Consider the following 25,581-nt stretch of genomic DNA (forward strand, 5'->3'; position numbering starts at 1 on the left):
ATACCGGGAGTTTGTCGGGAGAAGGGAGGTTGTCGGGAGAGGCGCTGATTACCGGGATTCTCCTGCTAAAAACGGGAGGGTTGGCAAGTATGATTTACCGTAATTTCCGGACTATAAGCCGCTACTTTTCCCCCTCGTTCTGGTCCCTGCGGCTTATACAAGGGTGCGGCTTATTTACGGCCTGTTCTTCTCCGACACCGACGAAGAGGATTTCGGTGGTTTTAGTACGCAGGAGGAAGACGATGACACAATGATTAAAGACTGACTTTTCATATACCGGTAGGCTGGTTATTTTGATAACGTACAGGCGAGCACTTTGTATTACTTTGCACCGTTGTATTATTTGTACTCTGCACGAATGCTGTTTGCCATGTCAAAGATGTGAAAGTTTGATTGAATGATTGAAAGATTTATTGTTAATAAATGGGACGCTTTGCGTTCCCAAACAGTCATCTCTGTCCCGACAATCCCCTCCGTGGTAGCAGGAACCCCTATATACTACGGCAGGGGTCACCAACCTTTTTGAAAGCAAGAGCTACTTCTTGGGTAGTGATTAATGCGAAGGGCTACCAGTTTGATACACACTTAAATAAATTGCCAGAAATAGCCAATTTGCTCAATTTACCTTTAACTTTATGTTATTATTAATAATTAATGATATTTACACTTAATTGAACAGTTTAAAAGAGGAGAAAACACGAAAAAAAAGACAATTCAATTTTGAAACATAGTTTATCTTCAATTTCGACTCTTTATAATTCAAAATTCAACCGAAAAAAAGAAGAGAAAAACTAGCTCATTTGAATCTTTTTGAAAAAATAAAAAAAATAATTTATGGAACATCATTAGTAATTTTTCCTGATTAAGATTAATTTTAGAATTTGGATGACATGTTTTGAATAGGTTAAAATCCAATCTACACTTTGTTAGAATATATAACAAATTGGACCAAGCTATATTTCTAACAAAGACAAATCATTATTTCTTCTAGATTTTCCAGAACAATATTTTTTAAAGAAATTCAAAGGACTTTGAATTGGATTCTACAGATTTTCTAGATTTGCCAGAATAATTTTTTTGAATTTTAATCATAATAAGTTTGAAGAAATATTTCACAAATATTCTTCGTTGGAAAAACAGAAGCTAAAATGAAGAATTAAATTAAAATGTATTTATTATTCTTTCCAATAGAAAAAATAAATGTACTTGAACATTGATTTAAATTGTCAGGAAATAAGAGGAAGGAATTTAAAAGGTAAAAAGGTATATGTGTTTAAAAATCCTGAAATTATTTTTAAAGTTGTGTTTTTTCTCTAAAATTGTCTTTCTGAAAGTTATAAGAAGCAAAGTAAAAAAAATAATGAATTCATTTAAACAAGTGAAGACCAAGTCTTTAAAATATTTTCTTGGATTTGCAAATTCTATTTGAGTTTTGTCTCTCTTAGAATTAAAAATGTCGAGCACAGCGAGACCAGCTTGCTAGTAAATAAATACAATTTAAAAAATAGAGGCAGTTCACTGGTAAGTGCTGCTATTTGAGCTATTTTTAGAACAGGCCAGCGGGCTACTCATCTGGTCCTTACGGGCTACCTGGTGCCCGCGGGCACCGCGTTGGTGACCCCTGTACTACGGTAATTACACATCAAAACCCTGCGGCTTATAGTCGGGTGCGGCTTATATATGGAGCGATCTGTATTTTCCCCTAAATTTAGCTGGTGCGGCTTATAGTCCGGAAATTACGGTAACCCAAATAGGTGAAATGAGACAATCTCCCACAGCACACCAGACTGTATCTCACCCAGTGGTTGAAAAACACTCCTCTGGAGGATAGTGCATGTCTCTCTGTAGCTACAGCAAGCACCCTTTGCTTAGAATATGCCGGAATCCTTGCACCCTCTTCCTGTTTGCCATGCAGGCAGACAACTAAAAGAGCCTTCACCCTTCCGAGAGTTTGCCCATTGCTCTCCACTCCCTCTCTGTTTGCCCTTTCAAACAGCCGTTTAGAATGTAAGGATGAGAGGACTTCCTGTTCAGGGAAAGCACATCTTTAATTTGATCCTCCTCTCCTTCCACTTCTCTGACCAGGGATCCACTTAAAGCCAAAAGGCCGCCCTGGCGCTGGCACTCCTTGGTCTTCCTCTCGCTGCCAGGCCTCCCCCGAGTCCTTTTCTCTGTCCTCTCATCTCGCCCTCATTGCTCTGTTATTGACGGTGACACGCAGTCTACCACCCCTGTGACCACACACACAACACAGACGGTTAGTTTTCCCAGGAATGGCTGTCTGTTTTATGCGGTCACGGACCGTGCGGCTTTTGGAGTATAATATGTTTCAGCGTGTCACATTTTTGAAGTTGGCTGCAGGGAGTTTCCCCCTCTGTATCCTCAGAAAGGTAAAAGCTCGGCAGCCGGCTTAAGTCCTTCAATGAGTTGTCAGTCACGCCGAGTTTGGGACGGTTCTTCCAAAACAAGAGACCGTTCACACTAGTTTGAGTTTATTTTGAACATGCATGCATGCAACATGATACATCACACATGCATGCATACAACATGATACATCACACATGCATGCATACAACATGATACATCACACATGCATGCATACAACATGATACATCACACATGCATGCATGCAACATGATACATCACACATGCATGCATACAACATGATACATCACACATGCATGCATGCAACATGATACATCACACATGCATGCATACAACATGATACATCACACATGCATGCATACAACATGATACATCACACATGCATGCATACAACATGATACATCACACATGCATGCATGCAACATGATACATCACACATGCATGCATACAACATGATACATCACACATGCATGCATGCAACATGATACATCACACATGCATGCATACAACATGATACATCACACATGCATGCATACAACATGATACATCATACATGCATGCATACAACATGATACATCACACATGCATGCATGCAACATGATACATCACACATGCATGCATACAACATGATACATCACACATGCATGCATACAACATGATACATCACACATGCACGCATACAACATGATACATCACATATGCATGCATACAACATGATACATCACACATGCATGCATACGACATGATACATCACACATGCATGCATACAACATGATACATCACACATGCATGCATACAACATGATACATCACACATGCATGCATGCAACATGATACATCACACGCATGCATGCAACATGATACATCACACATGCGTGCATACAACATGATACATCACACATGCATGCATACAACATGATACATCACACATGCATTCATACGACATGATACATCACACATGCATGCATACAACATGATACATCACACATGCATGCATACAACATGATACATCACACATGCATGCATGCAACATGATACATCACACATGCATGCATACAACATGATACATCACACATGCATGCATCATACAACATGGTACATCACACATGCATGCTTACAACATGATACATCACACATACAACATGATACATCACACATGCATGCATACAACATGATACATCACACATGCATGCATACAACATGATACATCACACATGCATGCATACAACATGATACATCACACATGCATGCATGCAACATGATACATCACACATGCATGCATACAACATGATACATCACACATGCATGCATGCAACATGATACATCACACATGCATGCATACAACATGATACATCACACATGCATGCATACAACATGATACATCACACATGCATGCATGCAACATGATACATCACACATGCATGCATGCAACATGATACATCACACATGCATGCATACAACATGATACATCACACATGCATGCATACAACATGATACATCACACATGCACGCATACAACATGATACATCACATATGCATGCATACAACATGATACATCACACATGCATGCATACGACATGATACATCACACATGCATGCATACAACATGATACATCACACATGCATGCATACAACATGATACATCACACATGCATGCATGCAACATGATACATCACACGCATGCATGCAACATGATACATCACACATGCGTGCATACAACATGATACATCACACATGCATGCATACAACATGATACATCACACATGCATTCATACGACATGATACATCACACATGCATGCATACAACATGATACATCACACATGCATGCATACAACATGATACATCACACATGCATGCATGCAACATGATACATCACACATGCATGCATACAACATGATACATCACACATGCATGCATCATACAACATGGTACATCACACATGCATGCTTACAACATGATACATCACACATACAACATGATACATCACACATGCATGCATACAACATGATACATCACACATACAACATGATACATCACACATGCATGCATACAACATGATACATCACACATGCATGCATACAACATGATACATCACACATGCATGCATGCAACATGATACATCACACGCATGCATGCAACATGATACATCACACATGCGTGCATACAACATGATACATCACACATGCATGCATACAACATGATACATCACACATGCATGCATGCAACATGATACATCACACATGCATGCATGCAACATGATACATCACACATGCATGCATCATACAACATGATGCATCACAACTTCCAGTTCCTCTATTCAACATGTACGAAAAGGAGTAGGAAGAAGCAGAGTTTATTTAATCCGACCCCTTTTCCTTTACATAGCAGTTTTTAAAACTTTTGTTCACTTCCTGTTCTCAATTTATTCACAACATACTCCATAAGTAATAACAATAAATATAAATAAATAAATAATAATTGGTGAAGTAAGTTATATTTCATATGGTGAGATGAGTAAGATTATTTTGAAAATGAACGGATGAAATAAATTCAGAACCGACCTCGGATAAGCGGTAGAAAATGGATGGATGGATGGAAGTTATTTCTTTTAAATTGAAGTAATATATAGTGACACTCTTGTAAAAGTACAGTTTCAATGTTATGTGCATTTATAAGAGGAAATAATGAAGGTCATTAGAAAATCCTTGTTTATTTCAACTAGTTTCCTTAAAAGTCGCATTGAGGCTGAAGTGTGTTTTATACGATAACCCCGAAGGGAATAAGCGGTAGAAAATGGATGGACGGATGTTTATCATGGTTCTTCTTCTTTGCACTTTGTAAACACTTTAAGTTTGAAGAGTTTCTTGAAGTGGATCATATTAGTACATTGTTTGATTGCTTTACTTAATCCATTCCATCATTTAATTCCACATACTGATATACTGAATATGAGTTACGGTCAGAGCCGATATATATATATATATATATATATATATGTATATATATATATATATATATATATATATATATATATATATATATATATATATATATATATATATACACACACACACACTACCGTTCAAAAGTTTGGGGTCACATTGAAATGTCCTTATTTTAGAAGGAAAAGCACTGTACTTTTCAATGAAGATAACTTTAAACTAGTCTTAACTTGAAAGAAATACACTCTATACATTGCTAATGTGGTAAATGACTATTCTAGCTGCAAATGTCTGCTTTTTGGTGCAATATCTACATAGGTGTATAGAGGCCCATTTCCAGCAACTATCACTCCAGTGTTCTAATGGTACAATGTGTTTGCTCATTGGCTCAGAAGGCTAATTGATGATTATAAAACCCTTGTGCAATCATGTTCACACATCTGAAAACAGTTTAGCTCGTTACAGAAGCTACAAAACTGACCTTCCTTTGAGCAGATTGAGTTTCTGGAGCATCACATTTGTGGGGTCAATGAAACGCTCAAAATGGCCAGAAAAAGAGAACTTTCATCTGAAACTCGACAGTCTATTCTTGTTCTTAGAAATGAAGGCTATTCCACAAAATTGTTTGGGTGACCCCAAACTTTTGAACGGTAGTGTACTTATTTTAAAGGTATTTTTGGGTTCATTGAGGTTAGCTAATTTGACTTGTTTAGGAAAGTCTTGACAAGCCAAATTTTCTTGTTCTATTGGCAGATAATTTTCCTTAGTTCAAATAAAATACCCCTCATTTTTTGAATATTTTTTCTTGTTTTTGAACACTGACTTTTTGCAGTGGGAAACGCACGGCCCGCCACTGTAATAAAGTAAACCAAAATGCGGTCTGCTGGGTTGGATATCCAGATTATTTGCTTTACACTGCTATATTTACCATCTTAGATTTCAATAAAAGCTTCTAAAATAAACTTTTTGGAGAACAGAATAGAGGGGCGGCCTTTCCAATGCATTTCCTCTATTCTCATTTATGCTCGCTTTTGGTTGCCATTTTAATTATTTATTGCTTGTTGCGTAGCATTGACATTGGAGCTCCATGGAATCAAACCGCACCAGAGTTCACTTCCAAGCAAGGAAGACCATCCCTCAGTCTGCATGTTTGGATGATGGCTTTCACAATTGGCTATACCAGGGGTCACCAACGCGGTGCCCGCGGGCACCAGGTAGCCTGTAAGGACCAGATGAGTAGCCCGCCGGCCTGTTCTAAAAATAGCTCAAATAGCAGCACTTACCAGTGAGCTGCCTCTATTTTTAAAATTGTATTTATTTACTAGCAAGCTGGTCTCGCTTTGCCTGACATTTTTAATTCTAAGAGAGACAAAACTCAAATAGAATTTGAAAATCCAAGAAAATATTTTAAAGACTTGGTCTTCACTTGTTTAAATAAATTCATTTATTTTTTTACTTTGCTTCTTATAACTTTCAGAAAAACAATTTTAGAGAAAAAATACAACCTTAAAAATGATTTTAGGATTTTTAAACACATATACCTTTTTACCTTTTAAATTCCTTCCTCTTCTTTACTGACAATTTAAAATCAATGTTCAAGTACATTTTTTTTTTATTATTGTAAAGAATAATAAATACATTTTAATTTAATTCTTCATTTTAACTTCTGTTTTTTCGACGAAGAATATTTGTGAAATATTTCTTCAAATTTATTATGATTAAAATTCAAAAAAATGATTCTGGCAAATCTAGAAAATCTGTAGAATCAAATTTAAATCTTATTTCAAAGTCTTTTGAATTTCTTTTAAAATTTTTGTTCTGGAAAATCTAGAAGAAATAATGATTTGTCTTTGTTAGAAATATAGCTTGGTCCAATTTGTTATATATTCTAACAAAGTGCAGATTGGATTTTAACCTATTTAAAACATGTCATCAAAATTCTAAAATTAATCTTAATCAGGAAAAATTACTAATGATGTTCCATAAATTATTTTTTTAATTTTTTCAAAAAGATTCGAATTAGCTAGTTTTTTTGTTCTTTTTTTTGGTTGAATTTTGAATTTTAAAGAGTCGAAATTGAAGATAAACTATGTTTCAAAATGTAATTGTCATTTTTTTCGTGTTTTCTCCTCTTTTAAACCATTCAATTAAGTGTAATTATCATTAATTATTAATAATAACATAGAGTTAAAGGTAAATTGAGCAAATTGGCTATTTTCGGCAATTTATTGAAGTGTGTATCAAACTGGTAGCCCTTCGCATTAATCACTACCCAAGAAGTAGCTCTTGCTTTCAAAAAGGTTGGTGACCCCTGCACTAGAGTGTGGTGTGTGTGGACATACCCTAAAGAGCGCTCATGCAACGCACACTCAATTCATCGCCGCGCTTTCTTCGAAGATTTCCTCTTCTCCCGGGTGTAATCTCTCTGCATATCCTTTTGTGTCCTTATAAGCCTGCTAGGCGGCCATGCATTGATTAATAATTACAGAGTACACAAAATTGGGAGCGGGAAGAAGAAGAAGAAGAAAAAAAAAAATCTTCGTCGTTTGATGTTCAACATAAGAGAGACCAAAATTACAAAGAGAGACAACTCTATAAAGACGTGAGAACGCTCACATATTCTGTTTTAAATCCTCTGCCCCCATTTTTTTTGTTCCTTTATGTTCGCCTTCCTTTATGAACATCACGCACACAAACACACACACACTTGATAGTTCTTTAAATACACATTAATGTGTTTAAGCGTATGGGAGAGCTCCCTCGCCCTCTTTTTCTGTAATTGGTTTGAAGTCTCTTCCCGCTAGCCCAAAAAAGTTAATTCTTACTGCTGCTTGTCCGTCTATGGGGAATAATTACTTTTAGAGTATTTATTTAGAAAAGCACGTGTTAAAAAGTGTACATACACGTGTAAAGAACATCATGTCATGGCTGTCTTGAGTTTCCGATCATTCTACAACTCTTATTTTTTTTGTGATGTAGTGATTGGAGCACATACTTGTTGCTCACAAAAAAACATTCATAAAGTTTGCTTCTTTTATGAATTTATTATGAGTCTACCGAAAAGGTGAGGGTCAAAAGTATACATACAGCAATGTTAATATTTGCTTACATGTCCCTTGGCAAGTTTACCTGCAATAAGGCACTTTTGGTAGCCATCCACAAGCTTCTGCTGGAATTTTTGACCACAAAATTGGTGCAGTTCAGCTAAATGTGTTGGTTTGTTGACATGGACTTGTTTCTTCAGCATTGTCCACACCTTTAAGTCAGGACTTTGGGAAGGCCATTCTAAAACCTTCATTCTAGCCTGATTTAGCCATTCCTTTACCACTTTTGAGGTGTGTTTGGGGTCATTGTCCTGTTGGAACACCCAACTATGCCCAAGACCCAACCTCCGGGCTGATGATTTTAGCTTGTCCTGAAGAATTTGGAGCTAATCCTCCTTTTTCATTGTCCCATTTACTCTCTGTAAAGCAGTGGTCCCCAACCTTTTTGTAGCTGCGGACCGGTCAACGCTTGTATCTTAAAAAAAAAAAAAAAAAAAAAAAATTTTTTTATTTTTTTTTCCCCTTAAATAAATACAATCATGTGTGCTTACGGACTGTATCCCTGCAGGCTGTATTGATCTATATTGATATAGAATGTATATATTGTGTTTTTTAAGTTGATTTCATTAAAAAAAAATATATATATATATATTTTTTATTTTTTTTTAAATTCTTGTGCGGCCTGGTACCACTCGGCCCGGTGGTTGGGGGCCACTGCTGTAAAGCACCAGTTCCATTGGCAGCAAAACAGGCCCAGAGCATAATGCTACCACCACCATGCTTGACGGTAAGCATGGTGTTCCTGGCAGGCCTGGCCCTAACCAATCTGGCGCCCTAGGCAAGATTTTAGGTGGCGCCCCCCCACATCGGCAGTGAAGTGTATATACTCACAAGACACCGAATAGCTTTGTCTTTGACCTTTTACTTAAAGAAAGCAAAATAACATATTATATGAGAATGTTATGTTATGATTATCTTTAACCGAATAACAGCAGTGCTCAAATTAAAAAACAGCATTCCCTCTCATGTGATATTGCTTAATTAACATTAATGATGTGCACTTTAACAACTAGGCTTACAACTATACCTAATATATAAAGGGGTGGAAAAGTGACTATTACCTGCAGGGCAAACTTTAGCTAACCAGAAGGCAATAACAATGTAAACAAAAAACACCTGCTTAAAAGATCTAAGATAAATGTCACTGAGGAATGTAAGGTGGGAGTACTGTACTTACCTAACGTTACATTATTATTTTCCATAACAATTTAGCCCCCTCCACAATATTAACCCGACGTTAAAACAGAACTAGCTATTTATTGATTAGCAATTGCCGAATCATGTAACATTAGCTTAATGCTAAAAAGCCAGGTTACTATCACATTCTGTAACAGACAAATAATTTAATGTAGGCTAACGTTACCTCCCTGCTACCTCTGTCTTTTTCTCGTTTCTCCTCTTCTTTTCTCTTTTTTCTTCCCTGGGCACCTGACAGTTTTGGCCGTTTTGACATCTTGTGTTGATTTTTTGATGTGGTAAGAGTCATGATACGGGAAGGGAGGGGGCGCACCGTGCGGGGGGATGGGGGGGCGTAATGTTGTAACAAATAATATTTCTATTAAATAGGCTTTACTTTGCATTTTAATTAACGTGGGATTATTTTTTTGTATTTAGAAATAATAGTACCAACTTTTTTTTTTTTTTTTTTCCTCCAACATTTGTGGCACTGGCGTGGCGCCCCCTGATGGACGGCGCCCTTAGCATTTGCCTATACAGCCTATGCCACGGGCCGGCCCTGGTTCCTGGGATTAAAGGCCTCACCTTTTCTCCTCCAAACATATTGCTGGGTATTGTGGCCAAACAGCTCCATTTTTGTTTCATCTGACCACAGAACTTTCCTCCAGAAGGTCTTATCTTTGTCCTTGTGATGTCAGATGAAACAAAAATGGAGCTGTTTGGCCACAACACCCAGCAATATGTTTGGAGGAGAAAAGGTGAGGCCTTTAATCCCAGGAACACCACACCTACCGTCAAGCAGTTGGGTGTTCCAACAGGACAATAACCCAAAACACACCTCAAAAGTGGTAAAGGAATGGCTAAATCAGGCTAGAATGAAGGTTTTAGAAACAAGTCCGTGTCAGAAAAGCAACACATTTAGCTGAACTGCACCAATTTTGTCAAGAGGAGTGGTCAAAAATTCCATCAGAAGCTTGTGGATGGCTACCAAAAGTGGCTTATTGCAGGTAAACTTGCCAAGGGACATGTAAGCAAATATTAACATTGCTGTATGTATACTTTTGACCCTCACATTTTCAGTAGACCCATAATAAATTCATAAAAGAAGCAAACTTCATGAATGTTTTTTGTGAGCAACAAGTATGTGCTCCAATCACTCTATCACAACAAAATAAGAGTTGTAGAAATGATTGTAAACTCCAGACAGCCATGACATCATGTTCTTAACTATTGGGGACGGCATGGCGCAGTTGGGAGAGTGGCTGTTTCAGCAACCTGAGGGTTCCTGGTTCGATCCCCACCTTCTACCAACCTCGTCACGTCCGTTGTGTCCTTGAGCAAGACACTTCACCCTTGCTCCTGATGGGTGATGGTTAGCGCCTTGCATGGCAGCTCCCTCCATCAGTGTGTGAATGTGGAAATAGTGTCAAAGCGCTTTGAGTACCTCGAAGGTAGAAAAGCGCTATACAAGTATAACCCATTCACTTTTTCCCATAAACTGCCAAGATACCTGTGGCGGTGGGGGCGTGGCTATGGGCGTGGTCACCATGACATCATCAAGTAATGTGTATAATTTACTAAAATGATATGATTTTCTCTAAAAAGGCTCAAAAAATGTATACTTACTAATTAATAATAACAGTTTTGTTTTAAACGTCCATCCATCCATTTTACAATATAATTACAACACTTTATGTACATATTTATATACAGATTTGAACAATAAGTTATTCACTGAAATATATTTTTTAATTGTGGTTCTTACAAAAAATATATCTTATCAAATATAAAAGCTAAAATGCCTCTTAAAGCTCTGCCCCTTTAATTAGTGCATACTAAATCATTTAACTTTAGCCTACTACTACAACCATATTATTTACCAGCAACATAAAGTGAAACAGAGGCAGAGGTGTCCTGCCACAGTCAGTAACAAATAAACAGAAAACAGTAGTGGTCAAATACAGATAAGGCAACAAGAGAAGTATCCTACACTTCTCTTTTGTAAAGTAAATGTGAACATCCTATATGGGCATCTACATCAACTATATGATTTGCCTGAGAAGCTGGACAGGACAACAAAAAATAATTTTTTTTTTTTTTTTTTTTTAATTTGTGGCGGACGTAATTCTTTCGTGGCGGGCCGCCACAAATAAATGAATGTGTGGGAAACACTGCTATTTACCATTTACCATTTTTTACAAGTGTATGTACCGCGACTGTAACTTTTAAATAAAAGTAAACGTCCGCTTACAATGGAGTCAATGGGAGGTCCTCTATTCCGTCCATAAAGCCCTTTAAATAACCATCCAAAAACCGCCAGCAATACTCCATTTATATATTTCATGGCCTAAATATGAATCAAGTATTAGTGATGTTGTTGTTGTTTTAAGCGCTAACTTGGACAACCTAGCTTGTGCTGCTTTATTGACATCAGTAGCTGTTAAACTATTGAGGTGCTTTCACGCCTCAGAGCTTATGATAGTTTATTCTAGTTGATTAATATTGCTTTTCACCTTGATAGTGCAAGGAAGAGGTCATAATCCAACGAGTTTGGCATGCAATTTAGACCCAGGAATGGCGATAGATGTCATCCTTCATCTAAACGAGAACATATCAACATCCTATCAGTCGGCCTCCCGGTGACAGCAGATATTGTACAGTAAGTGAGGCTGTATTATGTTTAGGGATGTCCGATAATGGCTTTTTGCCGATATCCGATATGCCGATATTGTCCAACTCTTTAATTACCGATACCGATATCAACCGATACCGATGTCAACCGATATATACAGTCGTGGAATTAACACATTATTATGCCTAATTTGGACAACCATGTATGGTGAAGAAAAGGTACTTTTTAAAAAAATGAATCAAATAAAATAAGATAAATAAATTAAAAACATTTTCTTGAATAAAAAAGAAAGTACAACAATATAAAAACAGTTACATAGAAACTAGTAATTAATGAAAATTTGTAAAATTAACTGTTAAAGGTTAGTATTATTAGTGGACCAGCAGCACGCACAATCATGTGTGCTTACGGACTGTATCCCTTGCAGACTGTATTGATATATATTGATATATAATGTAGGAAGCAGAATATTAATAACAGAAAGAAACAACCCTTTTGTGTGAATGAGTGTAAATGGGGGAGGGAGGTTTTTTGGGTTGGTGCACTAATTGTAAGTGTATCTTGTGTTTTTTATGTTGATTTAATAAAAAAAACAAACAAAAAAAAACTAAACGATACTGATATTAAAAAAAACGATACCGATAATTTCCGATATTACATTTTAACGCATTTATCGGCCGATAATATCGGCAGACCGATATTATCGGACATCTCTAATTATGTTTGTTGACTCTCATGAAGTCCGCAGTAAGTAGTTTATCAGCAGAGGTGGGTAGAAACTTTGCACTACCTTTACTTTTACTTTTTGTGAAGAAGAAAAGCTGCTTGGATGTTGAACCAGTGCAGAGTTACAATGATGACGTTTTTTGAACCACAGACTTACAGTTTATAGGGTTACTAAAAGCACTTCTAAACATCTAAACTACAGCATCAAGGCAAGATTTTGGACAACCTGGTTCCAATACACTATAATGTGATGACGATATCAAATTGTTGAAAATGCAATACAATGGAACCTTCGACATTGCCTGCCTTGCTGGACTCCAAAATGGAGTTTACTAAAATGTACACCTTCCAGCCTCCAAGCTGAAGACTTGACAGGTGCTCGCCACGGTTGTTTGGGATATTGCCACCCCTGCAGGCACTGACAGCTCTCAGGATGCCTGTCAGTCTTCTCAGCTTGCAACGATATCACCTGACATTTGCCTGCAATAGCAGCGCCCTATCTGCATAGAAGACACACACACACACACACACACACACACACACACACACACACACACACACACACACACACACACACACACACACACACACACAAACACACACAAGGTGTCAGGGGCCATGGATGCTGTCAATTAGACTCACAAATGTATTTTGCCAGAGCACAAAATAATGTTCATTGTGTAAAAACAGGCATTAATAATATTGCACATACAAAATATTCTCGTGACATATCAATCAATCAATCAATCAATCAAAGTTTACTTATATAGCCCTTAATCACAAATGTCTCAAAGGGCTGCACAAGCCACAACGACATCCTCGGCTCAGACTTAAGTTTGTTGCATCTTCAACTTATCACAACCTTAACTATACCAAGTTTTACCAATCTATAAAAAAACATTTAATTACAACAGGTGTAATTAATTAGATGAATTTTTTCATGTTTATTAAACCTCATTTTGTTGCATCTTCAAGTTATCACAACCTTAACTATACCAAAACCTTAACTATACCAAGTTTTACCAATCTATAGAACACACTTAATGATGTCCGGTGTAATTAATTAGCTGCCTTTTTTCATGTTTATTAAACCTCATTTTGTTGCATGTTCAAGTTATCAACAACATAATTATACAATTTTGTATCAAATAACAAAAACAAAGTTATCAAAACTTTTAAACATTGATTAGAAAATGTTGCAACAATTGTTTAAAGTTGCACAGGTACATTTAATTAGGTCTGGTGTAAATAATTAGCTGCCTTTTTCATGTTTATTAAACCTCATTTTGTTGCATCTTCAAGTTATCACAACCTTAACTATACCAAGTTTTACCAATCTATAAAACACACTTAATTATGTCCGGTGTAATTAATTAGCTGCCTTTTTCATGTTTATTAAACCTCATTTTGTTGCATGTTCAAGTTATCACTAACTTAATTATACAAATTTGTATCAAATGAAAAAACAAAGTTATCAAAACTTTTAAACATTGATTAAATAATGTTGCGACAATTGTTTAAAGTTGCACAGGTGTGGTGTAATTCATTTACTGTCTTAAATTTTTGTCCACCTTAATTTTTGGACATTTTTTTTGAATATTTTACTTAATTTTGTTGCATCTTGTCACAACCTTAACTATACCAAGTTTTACCAATCTATTAAACACATTTAATTAGGTCTGGTGTAAATAATTAGCTGCCTTTTTCATGTTTATTAAACCTCATCTTGTTGCATCTTCAAGTTATCACAACCTTAACTATACCAAAACCTTAACTATACCAAGTTTTACCAATCTATAGAACACACTAAATTATGTCCGGTGTAATTAATTAGCTGCCTTTTTTCATGTTTATTAAACCTCATTTTGTTGCATGTTCAAGTTATCACCAACTTAATTATACAAAGTTGTATCAAATAAAAAAACAAAGTTATCAAAACTTTTAAACATTGATTAAATAATGTTGCGACAATTGTTTAAAGTTGCACAGGTGTGGTGTAATTCATTTACTGTCTTAAATTTTTGTCCACCTTAATTTTTGGACATTTTTTTTGAATATTTTACTTAATTTTGTTGCATCTTGTCACAACCTTAACTATACCAAGTTTTACCAATCTATTAAACACATTTAATTAGGTCTGGTGTAAATAATTAGCTGCCTTTTTCATGTTTATTAAACCTCATCTTGTTGCATCTTCAAGTTATCACAACCTTAACTATACCAAAACCTTAACTATACCAAGTTTTACCAATCTATAGAATACACTTAATTATGTCCGGTGTAATTAATTAGCTGCCTTTTTTCATGTTTATTAAACCTCATTTTGTTGCATGTTCAAGTTATCAACAACATAATTATACAATTTTGTATCAAATAACAAAAACAAAGTTATCAAAACTTTTAAACATTGATTAGAAAATGTTGCAACAATTGTTTAAAGTTGCACAGGTACATTTAATTAGGTCTGGTGTAAATAATTAGCTGCCTTTTTCATGTTTATTAAACCTCATTTTGTTGCATCTTCAAGTTATCACAACCTTAACTATACCAAGTTTTACCAATCTATAAAACACACTTAATTATGTCCGGTGTAATTAATTAGCTGCCTTTTTCATGTTTATTAAACCTCATTTTGTTGCATGTTCAAGTTATCACTAACTTAATTATACAAATTTGTATCAAATGAAAAAACAAAGTTATCAAAACTTTTAAACATTGATTAAATAATGTTGCGACAATTGTTTAAAGTTGCACAGGTGTGGTGTAATTCATTTACTGTCTTAAATTTTTGTCCACCTTAATTTTTGGACATTTTTTTTGAATATTTTACTTAATTTTGTTGCATCTTGTCACAACCTTAACTATACCAAGTTTTACCAATCTATTAAACACATTTAATTAGGTCTGGTGTAAATAATTAGCTGCCTTTTTCATGTTTATTAAACCTCATCTTGTTGCATCTTCAAGTTATCACAACCTTAACTATACCAAAACCTTAACTATACCAAGTTTTACCAATCTATAGAACACACTAAATTATGTCCGGTGTAATTAATTAGCTGCCTTTTTTCATGTTTATTAAACCTCATTTTGTTGCATGTTCAAGTTATCACCAACTTAATTATACAAAGTTGTATCAAATAAAAAAACAAAGTTATCAAAACTTTTAAACATTGATTAAATAATGTTGCGACAATTGTTTAAAGTTGCACAGGTGTGGTGTAATTCATTTACTGTCTTAAATTTTTGTCCACCTTAATTTTTGGACATTTTTTTTGAATATTTTACTTAATTTTGTTGCATCTTGTCACAACCTTAACTATACCAAGTTTTACCAATCTATTAAACACATTTAATTAGGTCTGGTGTAAATAATTAGCTGCCTTTTTCATGTTTATTAAACCTCATCTTGTTGCATCTTCAAGTTATCACAACCTTAACTATACCAAAACCTTAACTATACCAAGTTTTACCAATCTATAGAATACACTTAATTATGTCCGGTGTAATTAATTAGCTGCCTTTTTTCATGTTTATTAAACCTCATTTTGTTGCATGTTCAAGTTATCAACAACATAATTATACAATTTTGTATCAAATAACAAAAACAAAGTTATCAAAACTTTTAAACATTGATTAGAAAATGTTGCAACAATTGTTTAAAGTTGCACAGGTACATTTAATTAGGTCTGGTGTAAATAATTAGCTGCCTTTTTCATGTTTATTAAACCTCATTTTGTTGCATCTTCAAGTTATCACAACCTTAACTATACCAAGTTTTACCAATCTATAAAACACACTTAATTATGTCCGGTGTAATTAATTAGCTGCCTTTTTCATGTTTATTAAACCTCATTTTGTTGCATGTTCAAGTTATCACTAACTTAATTATACAAATTTGTATCAAATGAAAAAACAAAGTTATCAAAACTTTTAAACATTGATTAAATAATGTTGCGACAATTGTTTAAAGTTGCACAGGTGTGGTGTAATTCATTTACTGTCTTAAATTTTTGTCCACCTTAATTTTTGGACATTTTTTTTGAATATTTTACTTAATTTTGTTGCATCTTGTCACAACCTTAACTATACCAAGTTTTACCAATCTATTAAACACATTTAATTAGGTCTGGTGTAAATAATTAGCTGCCTTTTTCATGTTTATTAAACCTCATCTTGTTGCATCTTCAAGTTATCACAACCTTAACTATACCAAAACCTTAACTATACCAAGTTTTACCAATCTATAGAACACACTAAATTATGTCCGGTGTAATTAATTAGCTGCCTTTTTTCATGTTTATTAAACCTCATTTTGTTGCATGTTCAAGTTATCACCAACTTAATTATACAAAGTTGTATCAAATAAAAAAACAAAGTTATCAAAACTTTTAAACATTGATTAAATAATGTTGCGACAATTGTTTAAAGTTGCACAGGTGTGGTGTAATTCATTTACTGTCTTAAATTTTTGTCCACCTTAATTTTTGGACATTTTTTTTGAATATTTTACTTAATTTTGTTGCATCTTGTCACAACCTTAACTATACCAAGTTTTACCAATCTATTAAACACATTTAATTAGGTCTGGTGTAAATAATTAGCTGCCTTTTTCATGTTTATTAAACCTCATCTTGTTGCATCTTCAAGTTATCACAACCTTAACTATACCAAAACCTTAACTATACCAAGTTTTACCAATCTATAGAATACACTTAATTATGTCCGGTGTAATTAATTAGCTGCCTTTTTTCATGTTTATTAAACCTCATTTTGTTGCATGTTCAAGTTATCAACAACATAATTATACAATTTTGTATCAAATAAAAAAACAAAGTTATCAAAACTTTTAAACATTGATTAGAAAATGTTGCGACAATTGTTTAAAGTTGCACAGGTGTGGTGTAATTCATTTACTGTCTTTCATTTTTGTCCACCTTAATTTTTTTGAATATTTTACTTAATTTTGTTACATCTTGTCACAACCTTAACTATACCAAGTTTTACCAATCTATTAAACACATTGAATTAGGTCTGGTGTAAATAATTAGCTGCCTTTTTCATGTTTATTAAACCTCATCTTGTTGCATCTTCAAGTTATCACCAACTTAACTATACCAAAACCTTAACTATACCAAGTTTTACCAATCTTAATTTTGTTGCATCTTGTCACAACCTTAACTATACCAAGTTTTACCAATCTATTAAACACATAGAATTAGGTCTGGTGTAAATAATTAGCTGCCTTTTTCATGTTTATTAAACATAATTTTGTTGCATCTTCAAGTTATCACCAACTTAACTATACCAAAACCTTAACTATACCAAGTTTTACCAATCTTAATTTTGTTGCATCTTGTCACAACCTTAACTATACCAAGTTTTACCAATCTATTAAACACATAGAATTAGGTCTGGTGTAAATAATTAGCTGCCTTTTTCATGTTTATTAAACCTCATTTTGTTGCATCTTCAAGTTATCACCAACTTAATTATACAAAACTCCGTTTCATGGGCTTGCTTTGGAATATATTTCCAGTCAAACTGCTGTGCACCACCAAATGAGCAGTCAGCAGTAGCAGTGTTTCTTTCTGAACAACTATATATTGACCTGTGTCCATCTTTGCCCGGCAGAGACATGGAAAAGCAGCTGGACAGAACCCGGGAGAGCCACAGGGTGCAGCTCCAACAGGCCCACGTTGCACTGGAGCAGTTCAGGAGGCAGGTGAAGCTCAGCTCCGAGAAGGCCGAGACCGAGATGAAGCTCCAGGTTTGAACCCCGACACATGCAACACAGACACGATGTAAATGAAAGCATAGCGCCGCGCGTTACACCTGTTTCGTGTTATTATCTATGCTCCAGTTAGTTAGCTAGAAATCCATGCATATAATCCATTTAGTCCTGCATGTGTGCCAAATAAAGACTTTACGTTTACGCACATTCAGCCTCCATGTAGTGATTACACTGGAATGAGCGAGCTGTTTGACAATGTGCACACACACACACACACACACACACACACACACACACACACACACACACACACACACACACACACACACACACAGTTGATTTTTGTTTTGTAGTGGTGAAAGCACAGCCTGACCGCAGATGTAAGAAGGCGCCACAATGGCTGTACTGGAATTATTTTTAATTTTTTTTTATCTTCATTTTTCTCTCTCCAGCTAATGATTCCCTCTCTTATTCATCTTTAGGTTGTCATTTTTGCGGATTTGCATCGCATACTCGGGTGTTCAAACTCTGCTTCGTTTGCGCTGCTTGTACGCTTTGTTTTGGTATAGGCAGGGGTCGGCAACGCAAAATGTTGAAAGAGCCGTATTAGACCGAAAAAAATAAATAAAAAAATTAGTCTGGAGCCGCAAAAAATTAAAAACCTTATATAAGTGTTATAATGGAAGCAAAACATGATACCGTATTTCCTTGAATAGCCGCAGGGGCGCTAATTAATTTAAAACCTCCTGTCACTCCGGCGTTTACCGGAAGCCTGCGGGATGGCCGTGCATGCGCTAAATATTTTAAAACCTCTTCTCAAAAGGAATGCGGTAAATTTAGGCGTGCGCTTTGAGTGTGATGTAAGCATACCATCATGAAAAGCACATTTAATTAAAATAATTAACGCATGCTTGGCCTTATCGCCGGTTCATTATTAACGCCGGATCAAATTCGTCTCGCAAAATATTAATTTTATTATCGCATGTCTATAATTTTCGCCGGGTCAAACTGGTTTCGCAAAATATTTAGCATATGTCTAGAACTTCCGCCGGGTCAAATTCGTTACGTCACGAGTGACGCTTTACCTGTCCTCATTTTCAAAATGGAGGAAGCTGCTTTCAGTAGTTTGCAATCGCACAAAGGAAAAAAGATAAAGAGCTATTAAGTAGGATTTAAGGTCCAAGCTATTGAATACCGGTACAGTATGCTAAAAAGAACAGTAAGCAGCTATGTTTTATTAATATACCGTAGCTGCGTGTGTCAAATACTGTATAAGTCATTAAATGACTCCCGCCTCCTGGTGGTAGAGGGCGCTAGTGATCCTTCTTGCGACTTCCGGTACTGCAGAAGAAGTGAACACATGCAGCAAGAGATTTTTTTTTTTTAACATGGAGGATTACATACCGGTATCTAAAATAAAACAGTTTTCTAAACTGGACTTTCAATGGAAGCAGGAGGTAATAATTAAAGGAATATCTCCATCGAGACAGAGAGACTTTTAAAACTGTAGAAAGAAAATAATGAAGACTTCTATAAACAAGTTATCCATGCTTTTGGTCAGAAGGAGCTGAAAATGGACTCCATTTATAAGTACAGGTAAGACCATAATAACGTTTTTTTTTTAATTAAATGTGCTTTTCATGATGGTATGCTTACATCACACTCAAGGCGCACGCCTAAATTTACCGCATTCCTTTTGGTAAACGCCGGAGTGAGGAGAGGTTTTAAAATAATTAGCGCATGCACGGCCATCCCGCCAGCTTCTGGTAAACGCCGGAGTGAGAGGAGGTTTTAAATTAATTAGCGCCTCTGCGGCTATTCAAGGAAATACGGTATATGCTGCTAATTCTGAGGAGATGCCATGTTGATTTGTATTGTTTCTTTAAGTAAAAGTGTTTGTTAAATAAACACATAATACTTCTTTTTTTTTTAATGTTTATTTATTTATTTATGTCATTTTATTTATTTATTTTTTCCTTTTTTTGTTGTTGTCCTGTCTAGCTTCTCAGACAAATCATATAGTTGATGTAGATGCCCATATCGGCTGTGCAGATTTACTATACAAAAGAGAAGTGTAGGATACTTCTCTTGTTGCCTTATTTGTATTTGACTTTATTAAATGTATTTATATTATTATTTGGTGCAGCCGGGCCGGAGCAGGAGGGGATAGAAAGAGCAAAAAAGGAGGACAGAGGGGGGGAATTGCAGGGACAAGAGGGGGATAAGACGGAGAGACAACAACAACAACAACAATAGAGCAACTTCAGCAAATATGATATGTACAAATATGATAGTAAAAGTGATAGCAAAGAAGCAGTTAGTGAAATAAATAATAATACAGAAATGACAATGAACATATATACACTACAAATGGATCAATACAAATACCAATAGAAATAGCGCTATTGATAATGAATAATAACAATAATTTACCTCTACTATCAACAAAATTTTTTTTTTTTTTAAATAAAACAAATCTAATGTTTGTTATTGTACTAGTTGTCTGAAATACATCTAATTGTGCTCTTGTGGTCAATGATGTCTCCAAATAGAATTATTACTTTGTTATTTTCACTTCATCTGCAGGTGCTTCCTCAAGAAGGTGTGTGTGCATGTTGCACGGATGAAAGCAGCCTCACAAATTACTACATCAAATTACTACATCAAATTAGTACATCAAATTAGTACATCAAGCCGGCCTTGTGATCGTCTCTCCACACCGCGTGGGCTGCCGCTGCTTAGGCGAAACTTTTGGAGCTCAACGCCGCTTTAAACTCCCAAAGCTGTCCAGGAAGTCAGTTTTGGCTACGGGCGTTTTTGTTCAGTTTGTTGTTCCCAAATGCATGTGTGTGTGTATGTGTGCGTGTGCGTGTGTGTGTGTGTGCACTTGTCTCACCATCCTTGTGTGGACATACACTTGATAAACCACCTTTCTGTGAGGATCTTTTGACTTGTGAGGACATTTGCCTGGTCCTCACATCTACAAAAGTAAAATATTTTTTTTACTTTGTGTGTTTTGCATTCTGAAGTGAGGTTGCAACTAGGGATGTCCGATAAATGCTTTAAAATGTAATATCGTAAATTATCAGTATCGTTTTTTTGATTATCGGTATCGTTTTTTGTTGTTGTTGTTGTTGTTTTTTTGTTTTTTTTTATTAAATCAACATAAAAAACACAAGATACACTTACAATTATTGCACCAACCCAAAAAACCTCCCTCCCCCATTTACACTCATTCACACAAAAGGGTTGTTTCTTTCTGTTATTAATATTCTGGTTCCTACATTATATATCAATATATATCAATACAGTCTGCAAGGGATACAGTCCGTAAGCACACATGATTGTGCGTGCTGCTGCTCCACTAATAGTACTAACCTTTAACAGTTAATTTTACTCATGTTCATTAATTACTAGTTTCTATGTAACTGTTTTTATGTTGTTTTACTTTCTTTTTTATTCAAGAAAATGTTTTTAATTTATTTATCTTATTTTATTAATTTTTAAAAAAAAGTACCTTATCTTCACCATACCTGGTTGTCCAAATTAGGCATAATAATGTGTTAATTCCACGACTGCATATATCGGTTGATATCGGTATCGGTTGATATCGGTATCAGTAATTAAAGAGTTGGACAATATCGGAATATTGGATATCGGCAAAAAGCCATTATCTGACATCCCTAGTTGCAACTCTCTACTCCCATCTAGGGCTGGATGTATATTTTTTCATCATTCTAGCTATAGTGGAAAGGGGGGCCCTCACAACCCACTAACCAAACGTGGATCCACACAAAGTAGGCAAGACGTGTGTGTGTGTGTGTGTGTGTGTGTGTGTGTGTGTGTGTGTGTGTGTGTGTGTGTGTGTGTGTGTGTGTGTGTGTGTGTGTGTGTGTGTGTGTGTGTGTGTGTGTGTGTGTGTGTGCGTGTGCGTGTGCGTGTGCGTGTGCGCGTGTGTGTGCGGGGCAGCCATGAGTGAGGTCATGAATTTTTTAAAAGGTTTGTGTGTTATGGAAATGAGACACTGATGAGTCGAGCGTTTGCCTAATCAGTTTTGGTGAAGTAACAAATAGTGGAGGGAATGTAAGCGTTTATGTGGGCGTTTAATTTATGCATCCTACATTTAAAGGGTAGTTTTTCATTTATGCTGCATTTTGCCAGAAGCTAGTATTACTTTATACACTGCAAAAAGTCAGTGTTCAAAAACAAGAAGAAAAAAAAATACAAAAATGAGGGGTATTTTATTTGAACTAAGCAAAATTATCTGCCAATAGAACAAGAAAATTTGGCTTGTCAAGACTTTCCAAAACAAGTAAAATTAGCTAACCTCAATGAACACAAAAATAGCTTAAAATAAGTATATTCTCACTAATAACAAGTGCACTTGTCTTGGTAGAAAAAAAAATTGACCTTTTTGCTCAATATGTTGAAAAATATTCTTAAATTAAGCAAAGCTAGTGCCATTGTCTTGACATAATGATACGCACTCGGCATTACATTTCTTGAAACCAGCAAACTTATACTAAAAACTAATTTATTGTTTTTAATGGAAAGGCAACAAGGCAAGCGCTTGTTACTCTCGGGGTCTCCTAGCCGCTCAGGCTAATCATATTGTCTAAAAATGCATTTTTCCATGGATAACATGACATCATCGCGCCAAGTGCGTGCTCTTTCAGTCAATTAGTGCGCATATATACAGCCCGGCCAAAAAAAATTTAATTGTAATTTTGAGGAATTTATCTGAATGTGCATGAACTATTTATGTTCAAAATTGTTATACATACTAGTGAGAGTCCAGTCCATAGTGGATCTAACATAATAGTGTGAGAGTCCAGTCCATAGTGGATCTAACATAATAGTGAGAGTCCAGTCCATAGTGGATCTAACATAATAGTGTGAGAGTCCAGTCCATAGTGGATCTAACATAATAGTGTGAGAGTCCAGTCCATAGTGGATCTAACATAATAGTGTGAGAGTCCAGTCCATAGTGGATCTAACATAATAGTGAGAGTCCAGTCCATAGTGGATCTAACATAATAGTGTGAGAGTCCAGTCCATAGTGGATCTAACATAATAGTGAGAGTCCAGTCCATAGTGGATCTAACATAATAGTGAGAGTCCAGTCCATAGTGGATCTAACATAATAGTGTGAGAGTCCAGTCCATAGTGGATCTAACATAATAGTGTGAGAGTCCAGTCCTTAGTGGATCTAACATAATAGTGAGAGTCCAGTCCATAGTGGATCTAACATAATAGTGAGAGTCCAGTCCATAGTGGATCTAACATAATAGTGTGAGAGTCCAGTCCATAGTGGATCTAACATAATAGTGTGAGAGTCCAGTCCATAGTGGATCTAACATAATAGTGTGAGAGTCCAGTCCATAGTGGATCTAACATAATAGAGTCCAGTCCATAGTGGATCTAACATAATAGTGAGAGTCCAGTCCATAGTGGATCTAACATAATAGTGTGAGAGTCCAGTCCATAGTGGATCTAACATAATAGGGAGAGTCCAGTCCATAGTGGATCTAACATAATAGTGAGAGTCCAGTCCATAGTGGATCTAACATAATTGTGTGAGAGTCCAGTCCATAGTGGATCTAACATAATAGTGTGAGAGTCCAGTCCATAGTGGATCTAACATAATAGTGTGAGAGTCCAGTCCATAGTGGATCTAACATAATAGTGTGAGAGTCCAGTCCATAGTGGATCTAACATAATAGTGAGAGTCCAGTCCATAGTGGATCTAACATAATAGTGAAAGTCCAGTCAATAGTGGATCTAACATAATAGTGTGAGAGTCCAGTCCATAGTGGATCTAACATAATAGTGAGAGTCCAGTCCTTAGTGGATCTAACATAATAGTGATAGAGTCCAGTCCATAGTGGATCTAACATAATAGTGTGAGAGTCCAGTCCATAGTGGATCTAACATAATAGTGAGAGTCCAGTCCTTAGTGGATCTAGCATAATAGTGTGAGAGTCCAGTCCATAGTGGATCTAACATAATAGTGTGAGAGTCCAGTCCATAGTGGATCTAACATAATAGTGAGAGTCCAGTCCATAGTGGATCTAAGATAATAGTGAGAGTCCAGTCCATAGTGGATCTAACATAATAATGTGAGAGTCCAGTCCATAGTGGATCCAACATAATAGTGAGAGTCCAGTCCATAGTGGATCTAACATAATAGTGTGAGAGTCCAGTCCATAGTGGATCTAACATAATAGTGTGAGAGTCCAGTCCATAGTGGATCTAACATAATAGTGTGAGAGTCCAGTCCATAGTGGATCTAACATAATAGTGAGAGTCCAGTCCATAGTGGATCTAACATAATAGTGTGAGAGTCCAGTCCATAGTGGATCTAACATAATAGTGTGAGAGTCCAGTCCATAGTGGATCTAATATAATAGTGTGAGAGTCCAGTCCATAGTGGATCTAACATAATAGTGAGAGTCCAGTCCATAGTGGATCTAACATAATAGTGTGAGAGTCCAGTCCATAGTGGATCTAACATAATAGTGAGAGTCCAGTCCATAGTGGATCTAACATAATAGTGAGAGTCCAGTCCATTGTGGATCTAACATAATAGTGAGAGTCCAGTCCATAGTGGATCTAGCATGATAGTGAGAGTCCAGTCCATAGTGGATCTAACATAATAGTTAGAGTCCAGTCCATAGTGGATCTAACATAATAGTGAGAGTCCAGTCCATAGTGGATCTAACATAATAGTGAGAGTCCAGTCCATAGTGGATCTAAGATAATAGTGAGAGTCCAGTCCATAGTGGATCCAACATAATAGTGAGAGTCCAGTCCATAGTGGATCTAGCATAATAGTGAAAGTCCAGTCCATAGTGGGGCCAACAGGAGACCATCTCGAGTGGA

General features: G+C 35.9%; 1 protein-coding gene across 4 annotated transcripts in view; it reads left to right on the forward strand.

Moving 5' to 3' along the window:
* Positions 1 to 25,581, forward strand: part of LOC133642385 (centrosomal protein of 112 kDa-like) — a 327,796-nt gene that overhangs the window by 147,776 nt on the left and 154,439 nt on the right. For all 4 annotated transcript variants that reach the window (XM_062036544.1, XM_062036545.1, XM_062036543.1 and 1 more), the window contains one exon: positions 18,600 to 18,735. In XM_062036544.1, coding sequence (XP_061892528.1) covers positions 18,600 to 18,735 — 136 coding nt within the window. The remainder of the gene's footprint in view (positions 1 to 18,599; positions 18,736 to 25,581) is intronic.

This window comes from Entelurus aequoreus, linkage group LG25 (assembly GCF_033978785.1).
Source record: "Entelurus aequoreus isolate RoL-2023_Sb linkage group LG25, RoL_Eaeq_v1.1, whole genome shotgun sequence".
Classification (NCBI taxonomy): domain Eukaryota; kingdom Metazoa; phylum Chordata; class Actinopteri; order Syngnathiformes; family Syngnathidae; genus Entelurus; species Entelurus aequoreus.